Genomic DNA, 19,981 nt, shown 5'->3' with positions numbered 1-19,981 from the left:
ATATACCTGCTGGAGCGCATACTACGGGTGGGTGTTGCTATGGTGACCAATGAGCTAAGATAAGGCGGGGATTTGCCTAGCAGTGATTTATAGATAGCCTGGAGCCAGTGGGTTTGGCGACGAATATGTAGTGAGGACCAGCCAACAAGAGCGTACAGGTCACAGTGGTGGGTAGTATATGGGGCTTTGGTGACAAAACAGATGGCACTGTGATAGACTACATCCAATTTGCTGAGTAGAGTGTTGGAGGCTATTTTGTAAATGACATCGCCGAAGTCAAGGATCGGTAGGATAGTCAGTTTTACGAGGGCATGTTTGGCAGCATGAGTGAAGGAGGCTTTGTTGCGAAATAGGAAGCCGATTCTAGATTTAACTTTCGATTGGAGATGCTTAATGTGAGTCTGGAAGGAGAGTTTACAGTCTAACCAGACACCTAGGTATTTGTAGTTGTCCACATACTCTAGGTCAGACCCGTCGAGAGTAGTGATTCTAGTCGAGTGGGCGGGTGCCAGCAGCGTTCGATTGAAGAGCATGCATTTAGTTTTACTAGTGTTTAAGAGCAGTTGGAGGCTACTGAAGGAGTGTTGTATGGCATTGAAGCTCGTTTGGAGGTTTGTTAACACAGTGTCCAATGAAGGGCCAGATGTATACAAAATGGTGTCGTCTGTATAGAGGTGGATCTGAGAGTCACCAGCAGCAAGAGCGACATCATTGATAAACACTGAGAAAAGAGTCGGCCCAAGAATTGAACCCTGTGGCACCCCCATAGAGACTGCCATAGGTCCAGACAACAGGCCCTCCGATTTGACACATTGAACTCTATCTGAGAAGTAGTTGGTGAACCAGGCGAGGCAGTCATTTGAGAAACCAAGGCTATTTAGTCTGCCAATAAGAATGCAGTGGTTGACAGAGTCGAAAGCCTTGGCCAGATCGATGAAGATGGCTGCACAGTACTGTCTATTATCGATCGCAGTTATAATATCGTTTAGGACCTTGAGCGTGGCTGAGGTGCACCCATGACCAGCTCGGAAACCGGATTGCATAGCGGAGAAGGTACGGTGGGATTCGAAATGGTCGGTGATCTGTTTGTTAACTTGGCTTTCAAAAACTTTCGAAAGGCAGGGCAGGATGGATATAGGTCTGTAACAATTTGGATCTAGAGCGTCACCCCCTTTGAAGAGGGGGATGACCGCGGCAGCTTTCCAATCTCTGGCGATCTCAGACATTACGAAAGAGAGGTTGAACAGGCTAGTAATAGGGGTTGCGACAATTTCGGCGGCTAGTTTTAGAAAGAAAGGGTCCAGATTGTCTAGCCCAGATGATTCGTAGGGGTCCAGATTTTGCAGCTCTTTCAGAACATCAGCTGTCTGAATTTGTGTGAAGGAGAAGCGGGGTGGGGCATGGGCAAGTTGCAGCGGAGGGTGCAGAGCTGGTGGCCGGGGTAGTGGTAGCCAGGTGGAAAGCATGGCCAGCCGTAGCAAAATGCTTGTTGAAATTCTCGATTATTGTAGATTTATCGGTGCTGATAGTGTTTCCTAGCCTCAGTGTAGTGGGCAGCTGGGAGGAGGTGCTATTATTCTCTATGGACTTTACAGTGTCCCAAAACCTTTTGGAGTTACCTTGGGTCATGTACTCAGTGACGATGTAGATGGGTTCCTCAGACACCACGGCGTAGAGCTGCACCAGTTTCTCGTGTCTCAGCTTCTTCATGACCTGCGCCTCCTGGAGGAAGGCCTCTGGGGACATGGTGCCTGTCTTCAGGGTCTTGATAGCCACCCGTGTTGTACCGTTCCACTTCCCTGTGGAAACACAAAAGCCATTGGTCAGAGAACCTAGCCAACCAGAGGTGGGTTTCCCAATGCTTTCGTAGCTAAAGGAGTACATTATTTCTCTCGGCGACGCAGACAACCCATGGTACAGGCTCACGTTTCTGCCACAAGCAACCACACAGTCCTTATATGAAGTTATAGGTGAAATACATGAAATTGGAATGAAAAGTACAGCCCGACCGATATGGGATGTTTGGATCCGATACGATTCGGTTTTTAGAATGAAAATATTCACAGATAACCGATATATCTGCTGATATTTTGTTTATTATAGCTGGAATAATAAATAAATAAACATTGGGATGGATTGTGGCCGAAACAGCCCTACAAAAGGTACTCAGAAAGCAGATTTTTTTTTAAATTTGATGAAAGAACAATATCAGAACCACATAGAATTTAGGAGCACCAGAAAGACAATATTTTTTTGATGGAAAAACTGTGTGTTACTCTAGTGAAGTAAAAGGAGGATAAACGTATGAAAAATGTACGCACTCACTAACTGTAAGTCACTCTGGATAAGAGCGTCTGCTAAATGAATAGAATGTAAATGTAATAAACTGCACTGATTCCAGCAAAAAAATGTGTCTCTGAAGACTGAGCTGCCTCATGCTAGCCAGCTGGAAAACAATGTCATACGACACAATGGGACACAATGTATTTCAATGTATTGGTAACATGGCCATTTAGTTGATTTAAGGTCATTCCGGCGTCTGCATTGGCCGTGCAGCATTTACTGCGATGTGGCCTCTGCAGAAGTCAGGGCATTCATACTTCTTGCGCTTCGCAGAGCAGAGCTGATGTGAAGGAAGTTGTCAGGAAGTGAGTTTGTGTTTATACAGGACGTACTGCCCACCACCCACCGTCAACCAATTATGTTAATGCGGAGCTACACGAAGCCCTCCGCATTGTTACAAAGACAAGCCTCCAGAGGTTCCGCAATTGCGTCACACCATCCGTACGGAGTCTCCGGACCGCATAGCCGGTTCAAGCATAAATCGGCTTTTTTAAAGTGTCCAGCCTTGCTGTAGCACGCCAAGGCAAGATAGGCTTAGAATGTTTGTTTTTTCAAGCGTGTTCTCCGCATTTTATAAAATTGATAATTTTCAGTGGATTAAATGCCGATACAAATACATCCGTAAAAGGCTAATATCGGTCAACCGATAATATCGGTCGGGCTGTAATGAAAAGTATTTATTTGTAATCTATTTCAAAGAGCAAAATGTGTGTGTGTGCGTCTTACCCATCCAGACCTCTCCAAAACAGCCCTGGCCCAGTTTGAGGTCGAGGTGGAGGGACTCCCGTGGGATCTCCCAGGCGTCGCGGGCCAGGCCCTGGGTCTGAGGCTTCAGCACGGGACACACCTCCGTCAGACAGCGGCACAGCCCGTCTGCATGCTCTGGGGTTAGGTAGAAAAGACAGGAAGAGACATTTAGCACTGTCCACCCTTATTAGCACTATCCACATTAGGCAGTTATCCGTGTTTTCTGCGAGATAGGATTACATTTCTGACAATCGTCAGATGTGCCAATCTGTTTGATATTCTTATTGAGTTATTGAGCAATGTCTGTGTAGCCTCTATTCTGTTTCACTTTGACATATGATCAATATGCTTGACAAAGACACTGCATACCATGTAAGAAAAAGTATATATTCAATATACATAGATGTACTATTCACTTTACACTAGTTGGAAAACAGAACGACAATTGCCCCCACCATGCCCTTGACCTACATGCATATTTCAGTACATGGACAAATAAATACAAAAACATTCCCTTCAAGTTTGGTGTTACTCGCTGTGTAATAGGATTTTTTGTAAGCAGCTACTAGCATGTAAAAGGCAATACAAATGTGATTATTATGCGTTACTTACTGCGATAGTGGAAGACCAGCTGCTGCAGACTGCTGAACTGGGTGCGTGAGGTGATATAGAAACCGCCGCTGTCTAGCTTGCGTATCTTGTAGTGTTTGACGTTGAGACCTTTAGTGTTGTCATAGTCCAAGACGGACAGGCAATAGGCTCCTGTGCATAAAAATAGAATTATAAAATAATTAGATATTGTGTGTGGGGGGCGAGAGATGGGTCAAAACAAATTCAATTTAAGTTAATTCAAACATTATTGTCACCGCAGGGAAATTGATTGAACAGCCATGACTACATAAGAAACAATAATACAACAAAAATATCTCCAGAATTTGGAACGGCTGATGCTGAAAACAACTTGTACACTACAACCAGTACAGAGTGTAAGCCTAAATAGCACTGTGCTCTATAGTTATTTCTAACAACATGCAACTGTGCAACTCTACTCCCTACGCCTTTATAAATCCCTAAAATACAGTCAGTACTTACAGCTGTATCACTACCTATAGAATCCATGGTGAATATCAATCACTGGCAGGTGTATGAGAAGAGCAAATTCTGATTACTCACCTCCCATACACTTAAATTGTGAGACACTTGCATGATATAATATAAAATAATAATATAGTCATTATCAGACACTTTTATCCAAAGCCACTTACAGAACTGTCAACTTTAACAGTGACATATACACTCAGTGGCCAGTTTATTAGTTACACCCATCTATTACCGGGTCGGACCGCCCTTTGCCTCCAGAATAGCCTGAATTCTTTGGGGCATGGAAACGTTGCTCAATTGGTATCAAGGGACCTAACGTGTGCCAGGAAAACATTCCCCACACCATCGCCACCAGCCTGTACCGTTGACACCAGGCAGGATGGGGCCATGGACTCATGCTGCTTACGCCATATCCTTACTCTGCCATCAGAATGATGCAACAGGAACCGGGACTCGGCGGCTAGGCAATGTTTTTCCACTGCTCAATTGTCCAGTGTTGGTGATCGCGTGCCCACTGGAGCTTCTTCTTTTTGTTTTTAGCTGATAGGAGTGGAACCCGGTGTGGTCGTCTGCTGCAACAGCCCATTCGTGACTAGGACCAACAAGTTGTGTATTCCAAGATGCCGTTCTACACACCACTGTTGTACTGTGCCGTTATTTGCCTGTTTGTGGCCCGCCTGTTACATGCTGACCACACCGCTCGTGTTGCAAAATAAATGTACACATACGTTATTCAATCATTGCACCCACAATGCTCGCACTAAAATAGAACTTGGTTCTATTTGTGACGTTTGACGCGCTGCAAGTCCCACCTCTCCCATCTCCTCCTTGGTTTTTAGGAGCATATACCCATGTGGGTGATTGAAATATGAACTGAGGTCCACACTCCAGTCCAGTTTGTGGTGGTAATGCACCTTAAAGTTGGTTGCCAACCGCCATATGAAGTCCAAAGAAGAAGAAGACTGAAGGAGGAGAGATTACTAGAAACGAACTCGGTTTACCCTTTTATCTGTGGATTAACTGTCGGAGTAGAGGACCTTGTGCATTTCAGGTAAAATAACATCCCAATGTTTATATCCCAGGACAAATTAGCTAGCAACATCAAGCTAGCAAGCTAAATTGCCATAAATGTATAATGATTTTCACCCAGCTCAATGTAACATTGATAGGTTTAGGCTACTGCATGATACTAAAAATGTCCCTATACGCATCATCAGGTTGCTACAACCTAGCCTATGAATTAAAGTTTACAATGTAGGTGCACAGGTTGAAAGAAATTTGATTAATCAAGGTGACAGACATTGACACATTCAATACCGCCTTGCACACTCTTGCCTGCATCTAGCTGATCTAGGATGTAATCATTAGTCCAACAGTTGCAAACAAGAGTTTCTATTGGACAAATTCAGGTATGTTTATCCCCGTTTCGTTCTGTTTGCAGCCACATACAAACAGCATGATCCCTTTGATCGTTGTATAATTCCTTCTCGCATCTACGTGCTCTCCTCCTCTCACCTTTTCCCTTTGCTTATGGACTTCAGTTCACAACACATCAGCTTTCTGTGACCAGGTGAAAAAACCTTTCCAAGCCAAACCTTCTTATCATAACCGCTAACCGCTACATACAGCCTACATCGTTGTCACCGTATTAACGTCATAGTCAACATAGCTACTAGAACAAACGCGTTAGTAAACCGGCTACAATCATGCAGTACAGTGTACAGTCAGCAGCACGCAGTTACACAGGTGGGCCCCGTTGGCAATAAATTAATACAACCAAAAGCTTACCTTGACTTGGAAGAGTTCCAGTGGTGGATAGCCATAGCCAGCTAGCTAACATAGCATCCCTCTCTGTCTGAGTAAGCTAAACTAGCTAGCTGCATTCGCTAGCTAAGTAAGTGAAAGTCATTTTTGAATAAATTAATTTGTTCAAACTGTTTAACTATTGTCTCTCTCGATCTTTGAGTCAACTACTCACCACATTTTACGCACTGTAGTGCTAGCTAGCTGTAGCTTATGCTTTCAGTACTAGATTCATTCTCTGATCCTTTGATTGGGTGGACAACATGTCAGTTCATGCTGTAAGAGCTCTGATAGGTTGGATGACATCCTCCGGATGTTGTCACAATTACTGTGTAAGTCTATGGAAGAGGGTGAGAACCCTGAGCCTGCTAGGTTTTGTATTGAAGTCAATGTACCCAGAGGAGGACAGAAACTAACCGTCCTCCAGCTACACCATGGTGCTACCCTACAGAGTGCTGCTAAGACTACTGTTTTAATTTTTATGAAATTCACTGAGGAGGATGGTCCTCCCCTTCCTCCTCTGAGGATCCTCCACTGCTCAAAGTTGCTTAGGTCACTAGTTTTTCCCATTCTAATGTTCAATCGAACAGTAACTGAATGCCTCGATGCCTCGTGCCTCACTGTCTGTAGGAGCGAAAGATTTGTGAATGGGGTGGTGTACCTAATAAACTTGACCACTGAATGTACATGCACAGAATACACTGAGTGTACGAAACATTAGGAACACCCTCCTAATATTGAGTTGCACCCCCTTTTGACCTCAGAACAGCCTAAATTCGTCAGGGCATTGACTCTACAAGGTGTCAAAAGCGTTCCACAGGGATGCTGGCCCATGTTGACTCCAATGCTTCCCACATTTGTGTCAAGTTGGCTGGATATCCTTTGGGTTTTGGACCATTCCTGACACACACAGGAAACTGTTGAGCATGAAAAACCCAGCAGCGTTGCAGTTCTTAACACACTTAAACCGGTGCGCCTGGCACCTACTACCATACCCCATTCAAAAGGCACTTAAATATTTTGTCGATTCACCCTCTGAATGGCACACATACACAATCCATGTCTCAATTGTCTCAATACTTAAGAATCCTTCTTTAACCTGTATCCGCCCCTTCATCTGCACTGATTGAAGAGTATTTAACAGGTGACATCAAAACGGATCATAGTTTTCACCTGGTCTGTCTATGTCTTGGAAAGAGCAGGTGTTCCTAATGTCTTGTACACTCAGTGTATGTCGCCCATGTGGGAATCAAACCGGTAATGAAAGGAAGTACCATCATGCTCTCCGGACTTTGGATCAAACCGGCGGCAAGACTAATGTTGCCAGCACCATGATCTAACGGTACCCACTGAGCCAGGACTGAAGGAATGAAGCACACTACCTAGAGCATGCACCTTACTCTACCCACTAAAGCAGGGGCGTCAAAACTCAATTCCAATCCTGGAGGGCCGTGTGTCTGCAATTTGTTTCCAATTAAGACCTAGACAACCAGATGAGGGGAGGTCACTTATCAATGACCTTAATTATTAAAATCAAGTACAATGAAGGAGTGAAAACCTGCAAACAATCGGCCCTCGAGGACTGGAGTTTGACACGTGCTCTAAAGCATGAATCCTGCACACTTCTGCATGCACCATACACCCTATGGCATAAATACTACAAAACTACAACACAAGCCTTCCTCACTCAAATATTAGTACACATTAGTATACATGCACCCTCAACACTATGGCATAGATCCTCCCCACTATAACACAAGCCCTACACACTAGTACACACATCAGTATACAACCTAAAACACCTACAGCCCAAACTACACACTACACCACATGAGCTCTATACTCTGCAGAATGAAATCTAAAGCACCCTACGCTGTAAACCCTTTCCCTAGACCCTCCCTCTGTGTGTGTTTGTGTGCGTGTAGGCAAGAGAGAGTGTGTGTGTGACTGTGTGTGTGTGTGCAGAAATTCTATAGCCAGAGGTAATCCAGCACCCTCGCACAGTGATTTAGTTCTGCCTGTGTGATTCACCCCCCCGCCCATTCACAGGTGCTCCACTCCCCACTTCCTCCAAAATACCCCCCTCCCTACATCACCGAGCCACAGCTAGAGGCCTCCGGGACATAAAGACTATTCACGCTTTTGGTCAGTTCATTCTGTGTTAAAAAGGACTACTTCACCAAAGAAAGGAGAACGTCAACAAGGAATTTGACAATAATCAAACAGTGCTTCTAATCCATGTTTAAAATGGCCGTCGCTCTCGCAGAGGTTCTTCTCACCTTTAGTGGTTTCACTCTCTCGGACCAGGAAGGTTCCTTGCCGGTTCTGTAAACTCAGAAGGAGCCTCTCCGAGTCGCGCCGAGTTATCTTCCCAAAATACCACCTGCGAAAGTGGGTCAGAGTGAGTAAGAAGGAACAGTGACTAAGCTAAACCTTAAAGGGATGTCGTCATAGCTGGTCTCATGTTTTCAGACCTCAAAAACAGCGTAATGTTAAGATGAGTTTCCGTCTCGTGCCATTGATTGTGTAGATCCAGTTATATGCCTCAACCAAATAAATGGAAATTATAAGCACAGAAAAAAGATGTTATATGGTTCTTAAATACAGTGGGGGAAAAAAGTATTTAGTCAGCCACCAATTGTGCAAGTTCTCCCACTTAAAAAGATGAGAGAGGCTTGTAATTTTCATCATAGGTACACGTCAACTATGACAGACAAATTGAGGGGAAAAAAATCCAGAAAATCACATTGTAGGATTTTTAATGAATTTATTTGCAAATTATGGTGGAAAATAAGTATTTGGTCACCTACAAACAAGCAAGATTTCTGGCTCTCACAGACCTGTAACAACTTCTTTAAGAGGCTCCTCTGTCCTCCACTCGTTACCTGTATTAATGGCACCTGTTTGAACTTGTTATCAGTATAAAAGACACCTGTCCACAACCTCAAACAGTCACACTCCAAACTCCACTATGGCCAAGACCAAAGAGCTGTCAAAGGACACCAGAAACAAAATTGTAGACCTGCACCATGCTGGGAAGACTGAATCTGCAATAGGTAAGCAGCTTGGTTTGAAGAAATCAACTGTGGGAGCAATTATTAGGAAATGGAAGACATACAAGACCACTGATAATCTCCCTCGATCTGGGGCTCCACGCAAGATCTCACCCCGTGGGGTCAAAATGATCACAAGAACGGTGAGCAAAAATCCCAGAACCACACGGGGGGACATAATGAATGACCTGCAGAGAGCTGGGACCAAAGTAACAAAGCCTACCATCAGTAACACACTACGCCGCCAGGGACTCAAATCCTCCAGTGCCAGACGTGTCCCCCTGCTTAAGCCAGTACATGTCCAGGCCCATCTGAAGTTTGCTAGAGTGCATTTGGATGATCCAGAAGAGGATTGTCGTGTTTGGAGGACAAAGAATGCTGAGTTGCATCCAAAGAACACCATACCTACTGTGAAGCATGGGGGTGGAAACATCATGCTTTGGGGCTGTTTTTCTGCAAAGGGACCACGACGACTGATCCGTGTAAAGGAAAGAATGAATGGGGCCATGTATCGTGAGATTTTGAGTGAAAACCTCCTTCCATCAGTAAGGGCATTGAAGATGAAACGTGGCTGGGTCTTTCAGCATGACAATGATCCCAAAAACACCGCCCGGGCAACGAAGGAGGGGCTTCGTAAGAAGCATTTCAAGGTCTTGGAGTGGCCTAGCCAGTCTCCAGATCTCAACCCCATAGAAAATCTTTGGAGGGAGTTGAAAGTCTGTGTTGCCCAGCGACAGCCCCAAAACATCACTGCTCTAGAGGAGATCTGCATGGAGGAATGGGCCAAAATACCAGCAACAGTGTGTGAAAACCTTGTGAAGACTTACAGAAAACGTTTGACCTGTGTCATTGCCAACAAAGGGTATATAACAAAGTATTGAGAAACTTTTGTTATTGACCAAATACTTATTTTCCACCATAATTTGCAAATAAATTCATAAAAAATCCTACAATGTGATTTTCTGGAGAAAAAAAATCTAATTTTGTCTGTCATAGTTGACGTGTACCTATGATGAAAATTACAGGCCTCTCTCATCTTTTTAAGTGGGAGAACTTGCACAATTGGTGGCTGACTAAATACTTTTTTTTCCCACTGTATGGTGCTTATCTTTTTCATTCATTTTGAATTGTGACATATAGCTGGATCTACAAAACAGATGGCCTGGGACGTGGAGTTATCTCAACAGAAGACCACTTTTGATGTCTGAAAACACCTGACAAACTTTGATTTTGGAGGGTAAATTTCCCTATGGAGCACTACTTTTGCCCATTCAGACCCACTGAAGTACATCTGCGAATAGGGTATTTTACTGTCTACATGGGTTTGTCCATAATCATATTTATACACCTTAGAGAAATCCAGAATTTCTGGGAAACCTGGGAATTTTGGGAATGTTACCAGAATTTTGCAAACCTAGCATCTGAGCATTCTATACATACGGCTGTGTTGCTATTATTATTATTATTATTAAATCATCTACATTTCATAAACCAACAAAAATAGGATAGATAGAGAGAAAATCAGGTTAGTGTTTTTTCGTCATGAATCTTGTTCTGGAGAGTCGTCACTAGCTGGCACAGCCACAAAGTCATAAAATCTGATTTTAAACCTAACCTTAACCACAATGCTAAACCTAACGTCTAACTTTACATGAAGACAAAAAAAAAAAAAGTCAAAAAATGTTGACTGCAGCTGGCCCATCTAGCGGAAAAGGCTCAGTTCTGCCTCCAGGACAAGATTCACCACAATAAACCGCAACCTGGGAGAAAACAGGAAGAAAGAAAAGTTGATGTACTCTTCTGCCTGGATGGAGTCAGAGGGGGCCACATAGTTGCTGGGGATATAACCGCTTTCTCCGGTGGTCAGAGACCGAGCCAGCCACCAGTCCCCTTCCCTGTAGCACGACAGAGGAGAGGAGGAGGAGACGACAGGGTTATTGACTAGGACAACCAGAACTCTTCCCTGGGTTCCTTCAAGGTACTAACTGGTCATTCACATCAGACACACACTATTTGACAGTGGTTGAAGCCTAAAAACCCCACCGTGAGTAAACCAGTGTAGGACACTGATTTGTGTGCTCATACCATGAAATTCACAGGATAAGAAATGTATCTTAACCTCTCTTGACTAAATAAGAATGAACAAAACAGGGAAACCAAGTGAAAACAATATGACTGATTATAGCACATTCTGTGCCAATTCGCCTTTGCCTTCATAAGCACAATCATTTGGTTTGCTTGTAGTGAGCAGCAATTTTTACAACAACAAAATAAGAGTGGTTACTCAACATGCTGTAGGTTGGGTTGACAAACATCACCTCGGTGCACATTCTGAGGAAAAACAGGTTGAATGGAAAGGTGGAGAGATACGTTAAGACAGGGGGCTCAGAAAGGACTGGTTCACTGACCTGAAGCTGTACTTTCTCCTAAGAGAAACCATGAAGCGTGAGAGAGGGAAATAACAGAAACAGCAGAGAACATCAAAAACAGAGTGAAATGCAGCAAACAAGACAAGACCATACTTCAAGCATTTCAGACCATTGAACATGGAAAAAAACAAGTCAATTTGCACCTAACTCCCACATGACTTGACCTGAAATGGTTGTATTTGAACCATGCATTTTAAATGTCTTCCTATAGTGTCTTATGAGTTATGTCTTTAATGCAACGCTGTTGTACTTGTGTATTTTGTATTTTTCCTGCTGCAACCAAAATACCCAGTGAAGGAACAAATAGTGAAGATTTTGGAAACAAACTGGCTTGCGTCCATCAACGAGATGTTTTGGAAAGGTCATAAACGTGTAAATAACATTTTAAAAAATACTATCAGAGCCAATCAACACTAGAAGAGCTAGGATCAGGGTTGTGTTTATTAGAGCATGCAACAGAAAACGTTTAACGTTGTTCAAAAAGAAAAACTAAAATGTGTGTTTCTTACAGGACAGGCAGTGCGTCGCTGTTTTAGTTTGTTTTCTTTCATTTGGTGCCTAATGAACATGACCTGACAAGGCTGTCATTGTAAGATCTGAAAGCATTAGTAGTAGTGTGATGGGGTCGAGAGAAAGAAGACAGACAGTGTTGTCTGGCTAACGAGGAATTATGAATAAGTGGGCACTGTGTGTGTGCAAACGAGTGAGTGCGCGAGCAAGCGAGCTCATAGGTGCGTGTTTATACAGTGTGCATGCATGCGTCTGTGTTTACAGAAAAACTTGTGTGTTTGGGTTTGTCTATGTCTGGATGAGTGTGTGCGTCTAGGTGGGATATGACGATGGAGCGGGTATCTCCTTACGTGTTGTTGACGATCTGCAGCCGCTCGCCTTTCTTGAACGTCAGGTCCGAGGCAGTCCGTGACTCATAGTCGTAGAGCGCCACAAATGTAGTGACACCTCCTGTGGGACAGACACACACAAAAACACAGTATTTTAGACATACAGTGGGGAGAACAAGTATTTGATACACTGCCGATTTTGCAGGTTTTCCTACTTACAAAGCATGTAGAGGTCTGTAACTTTTATCATAGGTACACTTCAACTGTGAGAGACGGAATATAAAACAAAAATCCAGAAAATCACAATGTATGATTTTTAAGTAATTCATTTGCATTTTATTGCATGACATAAGTATTTGATACATCAGAAAAGCAGAACTTAATATTTGGTACAGAAACCTTTGTTTGCAATTACAGAGATCATACGTTTCCTGTAGGTCTTGACCAGGTTTGCACACACTGCAGCAGGGATTTTGGCCCACTCCTCCATACAGACCTTATCCAGATCCTTCAGGTTTTGGGGCTGTCGCTGGGCAATACGGACTTTCAGCTCCCTCCAAAGATGTTCTATTTGGTTCAGGTCTGGAGACTGGCTAGGCCACTCCAGGACCTTGAGATGCTTCTTACGGAGCCACTCCTTAGTTGCCCTGGCTGTGTGTTTCGGGGCGTTGTCATGCTGGAAGACCCAGCCACGACCCATCTTCAATGCTCTTACTGAGGGAAGGAGGTTGTTGGCCAAGATCTCGCTATACATGGCCCCATCCATCCTCCCCTCAATATGGTGCAGTCGTCCTGTCCCCTTTGCAGAAAAGCATCCCCAAAGAATGATGTTTCCACCTCCATGCTTCACGGTTGGGATGGTGTTCTTGGGGTTGTACTCATCCGTCTTCTTCCTCCAAACACGGCGAGTGGAGTTTAGAACAAAAAGCTCTATTTTTGTCTCATCAGACCACATTACCTTCTCCCATTCCTCCTCTGGATCATCCAGATGGTCATTGGCAAACTTCAGATGGGCCTGGACATGCGCCGGCTTGAGCAGGGTGACCTTGCGTGCGCTGCAGGATTTTAATCCATGACGGCGTAGTGTGTTATTAATGGTTTTCTTTGAGACTGTGGTCCCAGCTCTCTTCAGGTCATTGACCAGGTCCTGCCGTGTAGTTCTGGGCTGATCCCTCACCTTCCTCATGATCATTGATGCCCCACGAGGTGAAATCTTGCATGGAGCCCCAGACCGAGGCCGATTGACCGTCATCTTGAACTTCTTCCATTTTCTAATAATTGCGCCAACAGTTGTTGCCTTCTCACCAAGCTGCTTGCCTATTGTCCTGTAGCCCATCCCAGCTTTGTGCAGGTCTGCAATTTTATCCCTGATGTCCTTACACAGCTCTCTGGTCTTGGCCATTGTGGAGAGGTTGGAGTCTGGTGATTGAGTGTGTGGACAGGTGTCTTTTATACAGGTAACGAGTTCAAACAGGTGCAGTTAATACAGTTAATGAGTGGAGAACAGGAGGGCTTCTTAAAGAAAAACTAACAGGTCTGTGAGAGCCGGAATTCTTACTGGTTGGTAGGTGATCAAATACTTATGTCATGCAATAAAATGCAAATTAATTATTTAAAAATCATACAATGTGATTTTCTGGATTTTTGTTTTAGATTCCGTCTTTCACAGTTGAAGTGTACCTATGATAAGATTTACAGACCTCTACATGCTTTGTAAGTAGGAAAACCTGCAAAATCGGCAGTGTATCAAATACTTGTTCTCCCCACTGTTGGAGTTTTGGGCTAACACACATGTATCTGAGTAACGGCAAAAGGCAGAATTAACAGTATCCTCTTCCTGCAATATACAGCTCACATTTATATAAACCTGAATATTAATATAGATTCATAGAACTGGGTATTACTTTGTCCCGAACCATTACTTAGGCAGGAGGATTACTAGCTCTGCTGCCCCCGCTTAAATATGTTTCATCTCAATTTAATATTTTGTCTTTCACATCTTAAAGCATTACTTTGGAGGACTTTGCACTTTGTCAACAGAAAAAAAAAACTAGAGGAAACGCTGAGCTGTATAATACAATTTAGCATCTCCCGCAAAGCGATATCGGCATTTACATTAGGACTGCCCAATAGTCCTTGAAGGTCACAACATCTATAGCTTCTCAGCCATACCTTTATAACGAGCACCTGATTTAGACCGTGGAATCTCGGGCCAATTATTGATTGGTTAATTAGTTGCCGGGGGGATAACCCGAGCCTGCAGAAAATCCCTAATATGAGAGGGCAACCAATCTCTTTAAAGGAGATGCAAAATAATTACTGACCATCTGGTGAGTCTAGACACATTAGTTCGATGCCTGGCGCTGAACTTGGATTTTGTAACGTTGTCTGGTCTGTGAGAGTCTTCAAAGTCAAACTGAAGATGGTTTTGCACTCTAAGCAGTTGCAGCCTTACGGGAACACTTCAAATATGTTTTCTTTCCTATATATTATATCCAGCACCATACCAGTGTCTAAATGTGAAAATGGTGTGTTTCTATGTTTTGTAGTCAAAAAGATAAGACACTGGTAAGTGCTGGATATCATGAACATGAGGTAAAAAATAAGCAAAGTGTTCCTTTACCTTTCTTCAGGGTGTTTTTCTAAGCGCGGCTTTAGAGCGACAATGTCCAATCTCTGAACTACGCTTTAGGGCCTTAGGACATCAAATCCAGTTTCGTCTAGTTGATGAAGGGGTATTCGTGTGAATTATGACATTTTGGATCTTCCTCAAACAAAATCCAGAAAGATACTTTGGGGAAGGATGTTTGGCTTACACTTAATCTGTATCCAAAATTATTATTGAGCTATAATTAAAGAAGTGTGTGACATTTACATTACAGAGAGACGTGTAATATATTTCCATTGGAATGTTCCACAATGTTTTGTCCACCTGAACGTTTTCCATCTGAACGTTCCACAATGTTTTGCCCTGCTTCACGCAGCCTAGGCAGCATTGGAACTTCCTGCTCCACCTACCTGCCAGTGGTCCTCTGTGAGGAGAGATGATGCTGCCTGTGTGGTCCATCCCGCCAAACAGCGCCAGCTCTGGGGTGTTGGTGGGGGCATGCCCGGGGTGGTGGCCGCGCCTGGCACCCCCTACGGCGGGACTTCTGTTGGGGGTCTGGGTCTGCTGGGCTGGGCTGAGGTGGTGGTGCACGCTGTCCGAGCCTGTTCCAATGGTGCCATCCAGACTCAGTGAGCGCTGGCCCGGCTCCTTGGGCTTGCTCTTTCCCGCTCCCATCAGCCTGAGTAAAAGAAACAACAATTCAAATCTCAAGTTGATCCATTTTAATCTGTCTCAATGCAGTTCAGACCTGTTTGATTCAATGCAATCTCTCAATTCAATTCGCTGAAATAAATTCACTCAAGCCAGAGCTGATGATTGGCTGGAGACACCTCTCTTCCTGATTGGTTCTATATAACCCCTTTCCATGCAACGGTATAATAATTCAGCAGGGTGGGGTTCATTAGGAACCAAACAAAATACAACAGGCTGAAACAAGGAGCGACTACCTGGAGTTGTCCGACACGGCACACTTATTTTGTTTTCTATTGCAAAAAAAATTTAAATAATGAACAGCAACCTGGTCATAAATAAATACAGATCTACACAATAAGACAGTGTATAACTGCGCGGATTGGAAATATTGGTCTGGGTCGAAGTTGGCAACAACACTTTCGTTCAGTGGTGTAAAGTACTTCAGTAAAAATACTTTAAAGTGCTACTTAAGTAGATTTTTGTGATATCTGTACTTTACTAGTTATATTTTGGACTACTTTTACTTCCTAAACAAAATAATGTACTTTTTACTCCATTCATTTTCTCTGACACCCAAAAGTACTCGTTACATTTCGAATGCATAGGAGGACAGGAAAATGGTCCAATTCACACACTTATCAATAGAACATCCCTGGTCATCCGTCTGATCTGGCAGACTCACTAAACACAAATGCTTCGTTTGTAAATTATGTCTGAGTGTTGGAGTGTGCCCATGGCTATCCGTAAATTAAATAAATTAAATTAAAACGTGCCGTCTGGTTTGCTATTAAGGAATGTGAAATGATTTATACTTTTACTTTTGATACTTAAGTATATTTTAGCAATTACATTTACTTTTGATACTTAAGTATATTTAAAACCAAATACTTTTAGACTTTTACTCAAGTAGTATTTTACTGGGTGACTTTCACTTTTACTTGAGTCATTTTCTATTAAAAAGGTATCTTTACTTTTACTAAAGTATGACAATTGGGTACTTTTTCCACCACTGCTTTCGTCCTCATCTGTAATTCTAGTATTAGTTAGCCACCCCTGCATTTCTAGTTGAATCCTGTTCTTACAGACTCTCAATTACAAACTCCAGTTCAATTCTTCCCTCTGTACAACAGAATGAGTCACAGTGAGGACGCCTATTACATGCTAGATGATGCACACAGCTTGTTCCGTTGTGAGCGGCAGGCCTCTCAGTTTCAGACAGTTAGTGTGTGTGAGCAGCTGTTCCGATCTGTCCCTGAGAACAGAAGCGCTGACACACACACACACGCGTCTCTCACATCCCGTTTCCAACACACGCACAGTCACAGTCCTGTTTCCAACACACTCACTGTGACTGTGCGTGTGTACAGACAGACAAGTTTCAAGTTTTATTAGTCGTATGTACGGGATACATCATCCAATGAAATGCTTGCTTACTTACAGGTTCTTTCTCAACAATGCAACAACAATAATAAATAGTACAAAATAAGAATACGAACATAGAGTAAATGGCAGTAGAGTAGAATAAACATTTTAGCATCAGTATAATACAGGAAGGAACAATTTATAGTACAATATTTCATTGTGTATTGGGGAAAGGGGGATGGGGGGAAAGTGTAATAAGAGTCTGGTAGCAGTCAGTTGTTCTAAAGTGGGGAGAATCAGAGCAGGTGGTCAGTCCAGTTCAAGAGTGTTCAGCAGTCCGATGGCTTGTAGATAGAAACTGTCTCTGAGACTGTTGGTATCAGACCTCGTGCTCCGATACCGTCTGCCCGACGGTAAGGAAGTGAACAGCTTGTGGCTGGGGTGTGTGGGGTCCTTGATGATGCTGCAGGACTTCCTCAGCCATCGTTTCGAGTAGATGTCCTGGATGGGTGGAAGCACGGTCCAAGTGATGTACTGGACCATCTTCACCACCCGCTGGAGGGCCTTGCAGTCGTGGACGGAGCAATTTCCTTACCAGGCCATGGTGCAACCGGTCAGGACGCTGTCGATGGTGCAGCGGTAGTATTTGGAGAGAAGCCGGGGCGGCATGCCAAATTTATTTGGCCGTCTTAGGAAGTAGAGATGCTGTTGCGCCCTCTTGACAAGGGTGGTGGCGTTGTTGGTCCATGACAAGTCCTTGGTGATGTGGATGCCGAGGAACTTAAAACTTGTGACACTCTCTACTACAGTCCCATTGATGTTGATCGGGGCATTTTCCCTCCTCTGCATCCTGAAGTCAACAATCAACTCCTTTGTTTTGCTGACGCTGAGTGAGAGGTTGTTGTCATGACACCATAATGCCAGTTTACTTACCTCCTCCCTGAGGTAAGTGGCTGACTCGGCGCTGTTGGTTATCAGGCCTACAACCGTGGTGTCGTCTGCAAACTTGATGATGGAGTTGGTGACGTGCAAAGCCACGCAGTCATAGGTGAACAGGGAGTACAGCAGAGGACTGAGGACACCCCTGTGGCGCCCCAGTGTTAAGAGTCAGTGTGGAGGAGGTGTTGTTGCCAATCCTCCCAGCCTGTGGTCTGCCCGTCAGGAAGTCCAGGATTCAGTTGCAGAGGGTGGTGTCCAGACCCAGGGCTCTGAGCTTGGTGTTGAGCTTGAAGGGAACAATAGTGTTGAATGCTGAACTGTAGTCAATGAACAGCATTCTCACATAGATGTTCCTCTTGTCCAGATGTGTTAGCGCCGTGTGAAGACAGACAGCCACGTGACAGACAGACAGGGCTGAGTGTGACTAACAGAGGGTGGGGGAGGAGCAGATGAACTGGGAATGGTATGCTGCTGCATCTGAGGTTATGGTTGTGTCTGGTGTGTGTGTTGCTGCATTTGCCCATGAGTGTGAATGGATCTTGACACATTCGAGTGCAGGTGAGGTGCTTTCTTCTCTGTTTTAGGTTTTTTAATACACCGTTGTGTGTGTGTGTTTGGGTGTGTGTAAACTCAGATGAAAAGGTAAGCAATGCTTGCATGCATGCACACCTTCAGAGGAAAAGGAAAAATATCCTGCTGTGTGCATCTGTAAATACGGGTGGGAATGTGTGTGAGAATGCATACCTACTGTATGTGTGAGTGTGTGGCTCTGATTTATCTGTAGTCAGAATGAAAGCCAGCCCAGTGGGGGAGGAATAACGTCTTCCTCTGTGTCATGCTGCTTAGTCACACAGAGAGACACCTTGGGGGTAGATGACGGCTCAATGTTAGTGGGCGTTTGATGAGACTACTGCAGGTCACTGGAATTACGGAACCAAAGGACAAAATAATGTACACAAGCCTGGCCCTGGACAAAATACCATCAGCTGGGGTCAAAAGTTGGTCCCAATGTATTAGCTTAGCATAGTGGTGGCTAGCTAGTTAAGCTAGCTTCCGCATAGGCTGGGCCCTGGACCAAACAGCATTCAGGTCAAAAGCCTGTACCAATGTTGGAGCATTAACTATATAGTTGAAGCTAGCTTAGCTAGCACGTGCACATGTCTGGATTGGGACAAAACACCAGCATCCAGGGCCAAAAGCCTGTACAGATGTCCTAGTATGGTGGAAGTTTAGCTGGTTGAAGCTAGCTTAGCTAGCTCAAGTAGTGACATCACCTTCCCTGAGACCTGGCTCATTATGTTCAGTAGGCTACAAAATGGGAGAAAGCTAATTGAAACATAGGATGTACTACCTGAACTTATTCAATAAGAATGCTCAATTTCAGTTTTTTTATTTGTTGTTTCAAAAAGCTTTTGCTCAGTGATCTGTGACAAAAGATAAGCACAGTGCCATACAAATCGATTGAAAAACTATAGGAACAAGGTTGAGATACTTCCCAAACCCTTTCGTCTTCAACTGGAGGTAAACCTGAAGTGTCTGCTGTACATGATGTACTCAATAACTTCAAAACAACCACAGTAGTCTTTCCTCCACGACCACACAGAGGTTGTGTCGCGATTCTCGACCTTTTCTCCCCAGGTGCGCACTTCCACACTCCTTGTCATTGATTTAAAAGCTTTGGGTTGGTGCAAGCATTGGCTGGAGATTTCCCACCATTGTTCATACACCAGTCAATTTCCTTCACATCAATGAGGGAGGATTGTGCAAGTGCATTAGGTAGAAGGATAGAGAATCGGGATTCAACCATGTTCCTGTTCAGTGATATCACCTGGGCCACCTTTAGTACACAACTTGCACATAGAAATGTCATGAAACGAGCTGACTTGATTCCTTAATCTACATGTCAGAGAAGCATGTTTGTTCTACATACTGCATTTCTATTTGAACGTTCCACGATATTGTGCCCTACTGTCACCAAATCAGTAGCAATGAGGCTTTTGAGGAGAAGAGGGAAGGAAGCCATTTAGTCCCCTCTCAAGGGACTGCGACTGCTCTTTGCCAGGA

At 43.9% G+C, this 19,981-nt stretch overlaps 1 protein-coding gene across 5 annotated transcripts in view; it reads right to left on the bottom strand.

The window, feature by feature from the left end:
• LOC121575593 (proto-oncogene tyrosine-protein kinase Src-like) overlaps nucleotides 1-19,981 on the bottom strand; it is a 46,513-nt gene that overhangs the window by 19,902 nt on the left and 6,630 nt on the right. For 4 of the 5 annotated variants that reach the window (XM_041888780.2, XM_041888781.2, XM_041888783.2 and 1 more), the window contains 8 exons: nucleotides 15,334-15,602; nucleotides 12,337-12,436; nucleotides 11,456-11,473; nucleotides 10,844-10,942; nucleotides 8,274-8,377; nucleotides 3,703-3,852; nucleotides 3,070-3,225; nucleotides 1,620-1,799 (listed from right to left, as the gene is read on the bottom strand). In XM_041888780.2, the coding sequence (XP_041744714.1) occupies nucleotides 1,620-1,799; nucleotides 3,070-3,225; nucleotides 3,703-3,852; nucleotides 8,274-8,377; nucleotides 10,844-10,942; nucleotides 11,456-11,473; nucleotides 12,337-12,436; nucleotides 15,334-15,598 (1,072 nt within the window). In that variant the 5' untranslated portion in view covers nucleotides 15,599-15,602. The remainder of the gene's footprint in view (nucleotides 1-1,619; nucleotides 1,800-3,069; nucleotides 3,226-3,702; nucleotides 3,853-8,273; nucleotides 8,378-10,843; nucleotides 10,943-11,455; nucleotides 11,474-12,336; nucleotides 12,437-15,333; nucleotides 15,603-19,981) is intronic. The other variant, XM_041888785.2, reaches the window with a different exon arrangement.

Source organism: Coregonus clupeaformis, chromosome 10 (assembly GCF_020615455.1).
Source record: "Coregonus clupeaformis isolate EN_2021a chromosome 10, ASM2061545v1, whole genome shotgun sequence".
Taxonomy (NCBI): Eukaryota; Metazoa; Chordata; class Actinopteri; order Salmoniformes; family Salmonidae; genus Coregonus; species Coregonus clupeaformis.
Note: the sequence above shows the minus strand (reverse complement) of the source record. Positions and strands in the feature narration are given on the sequence as shown.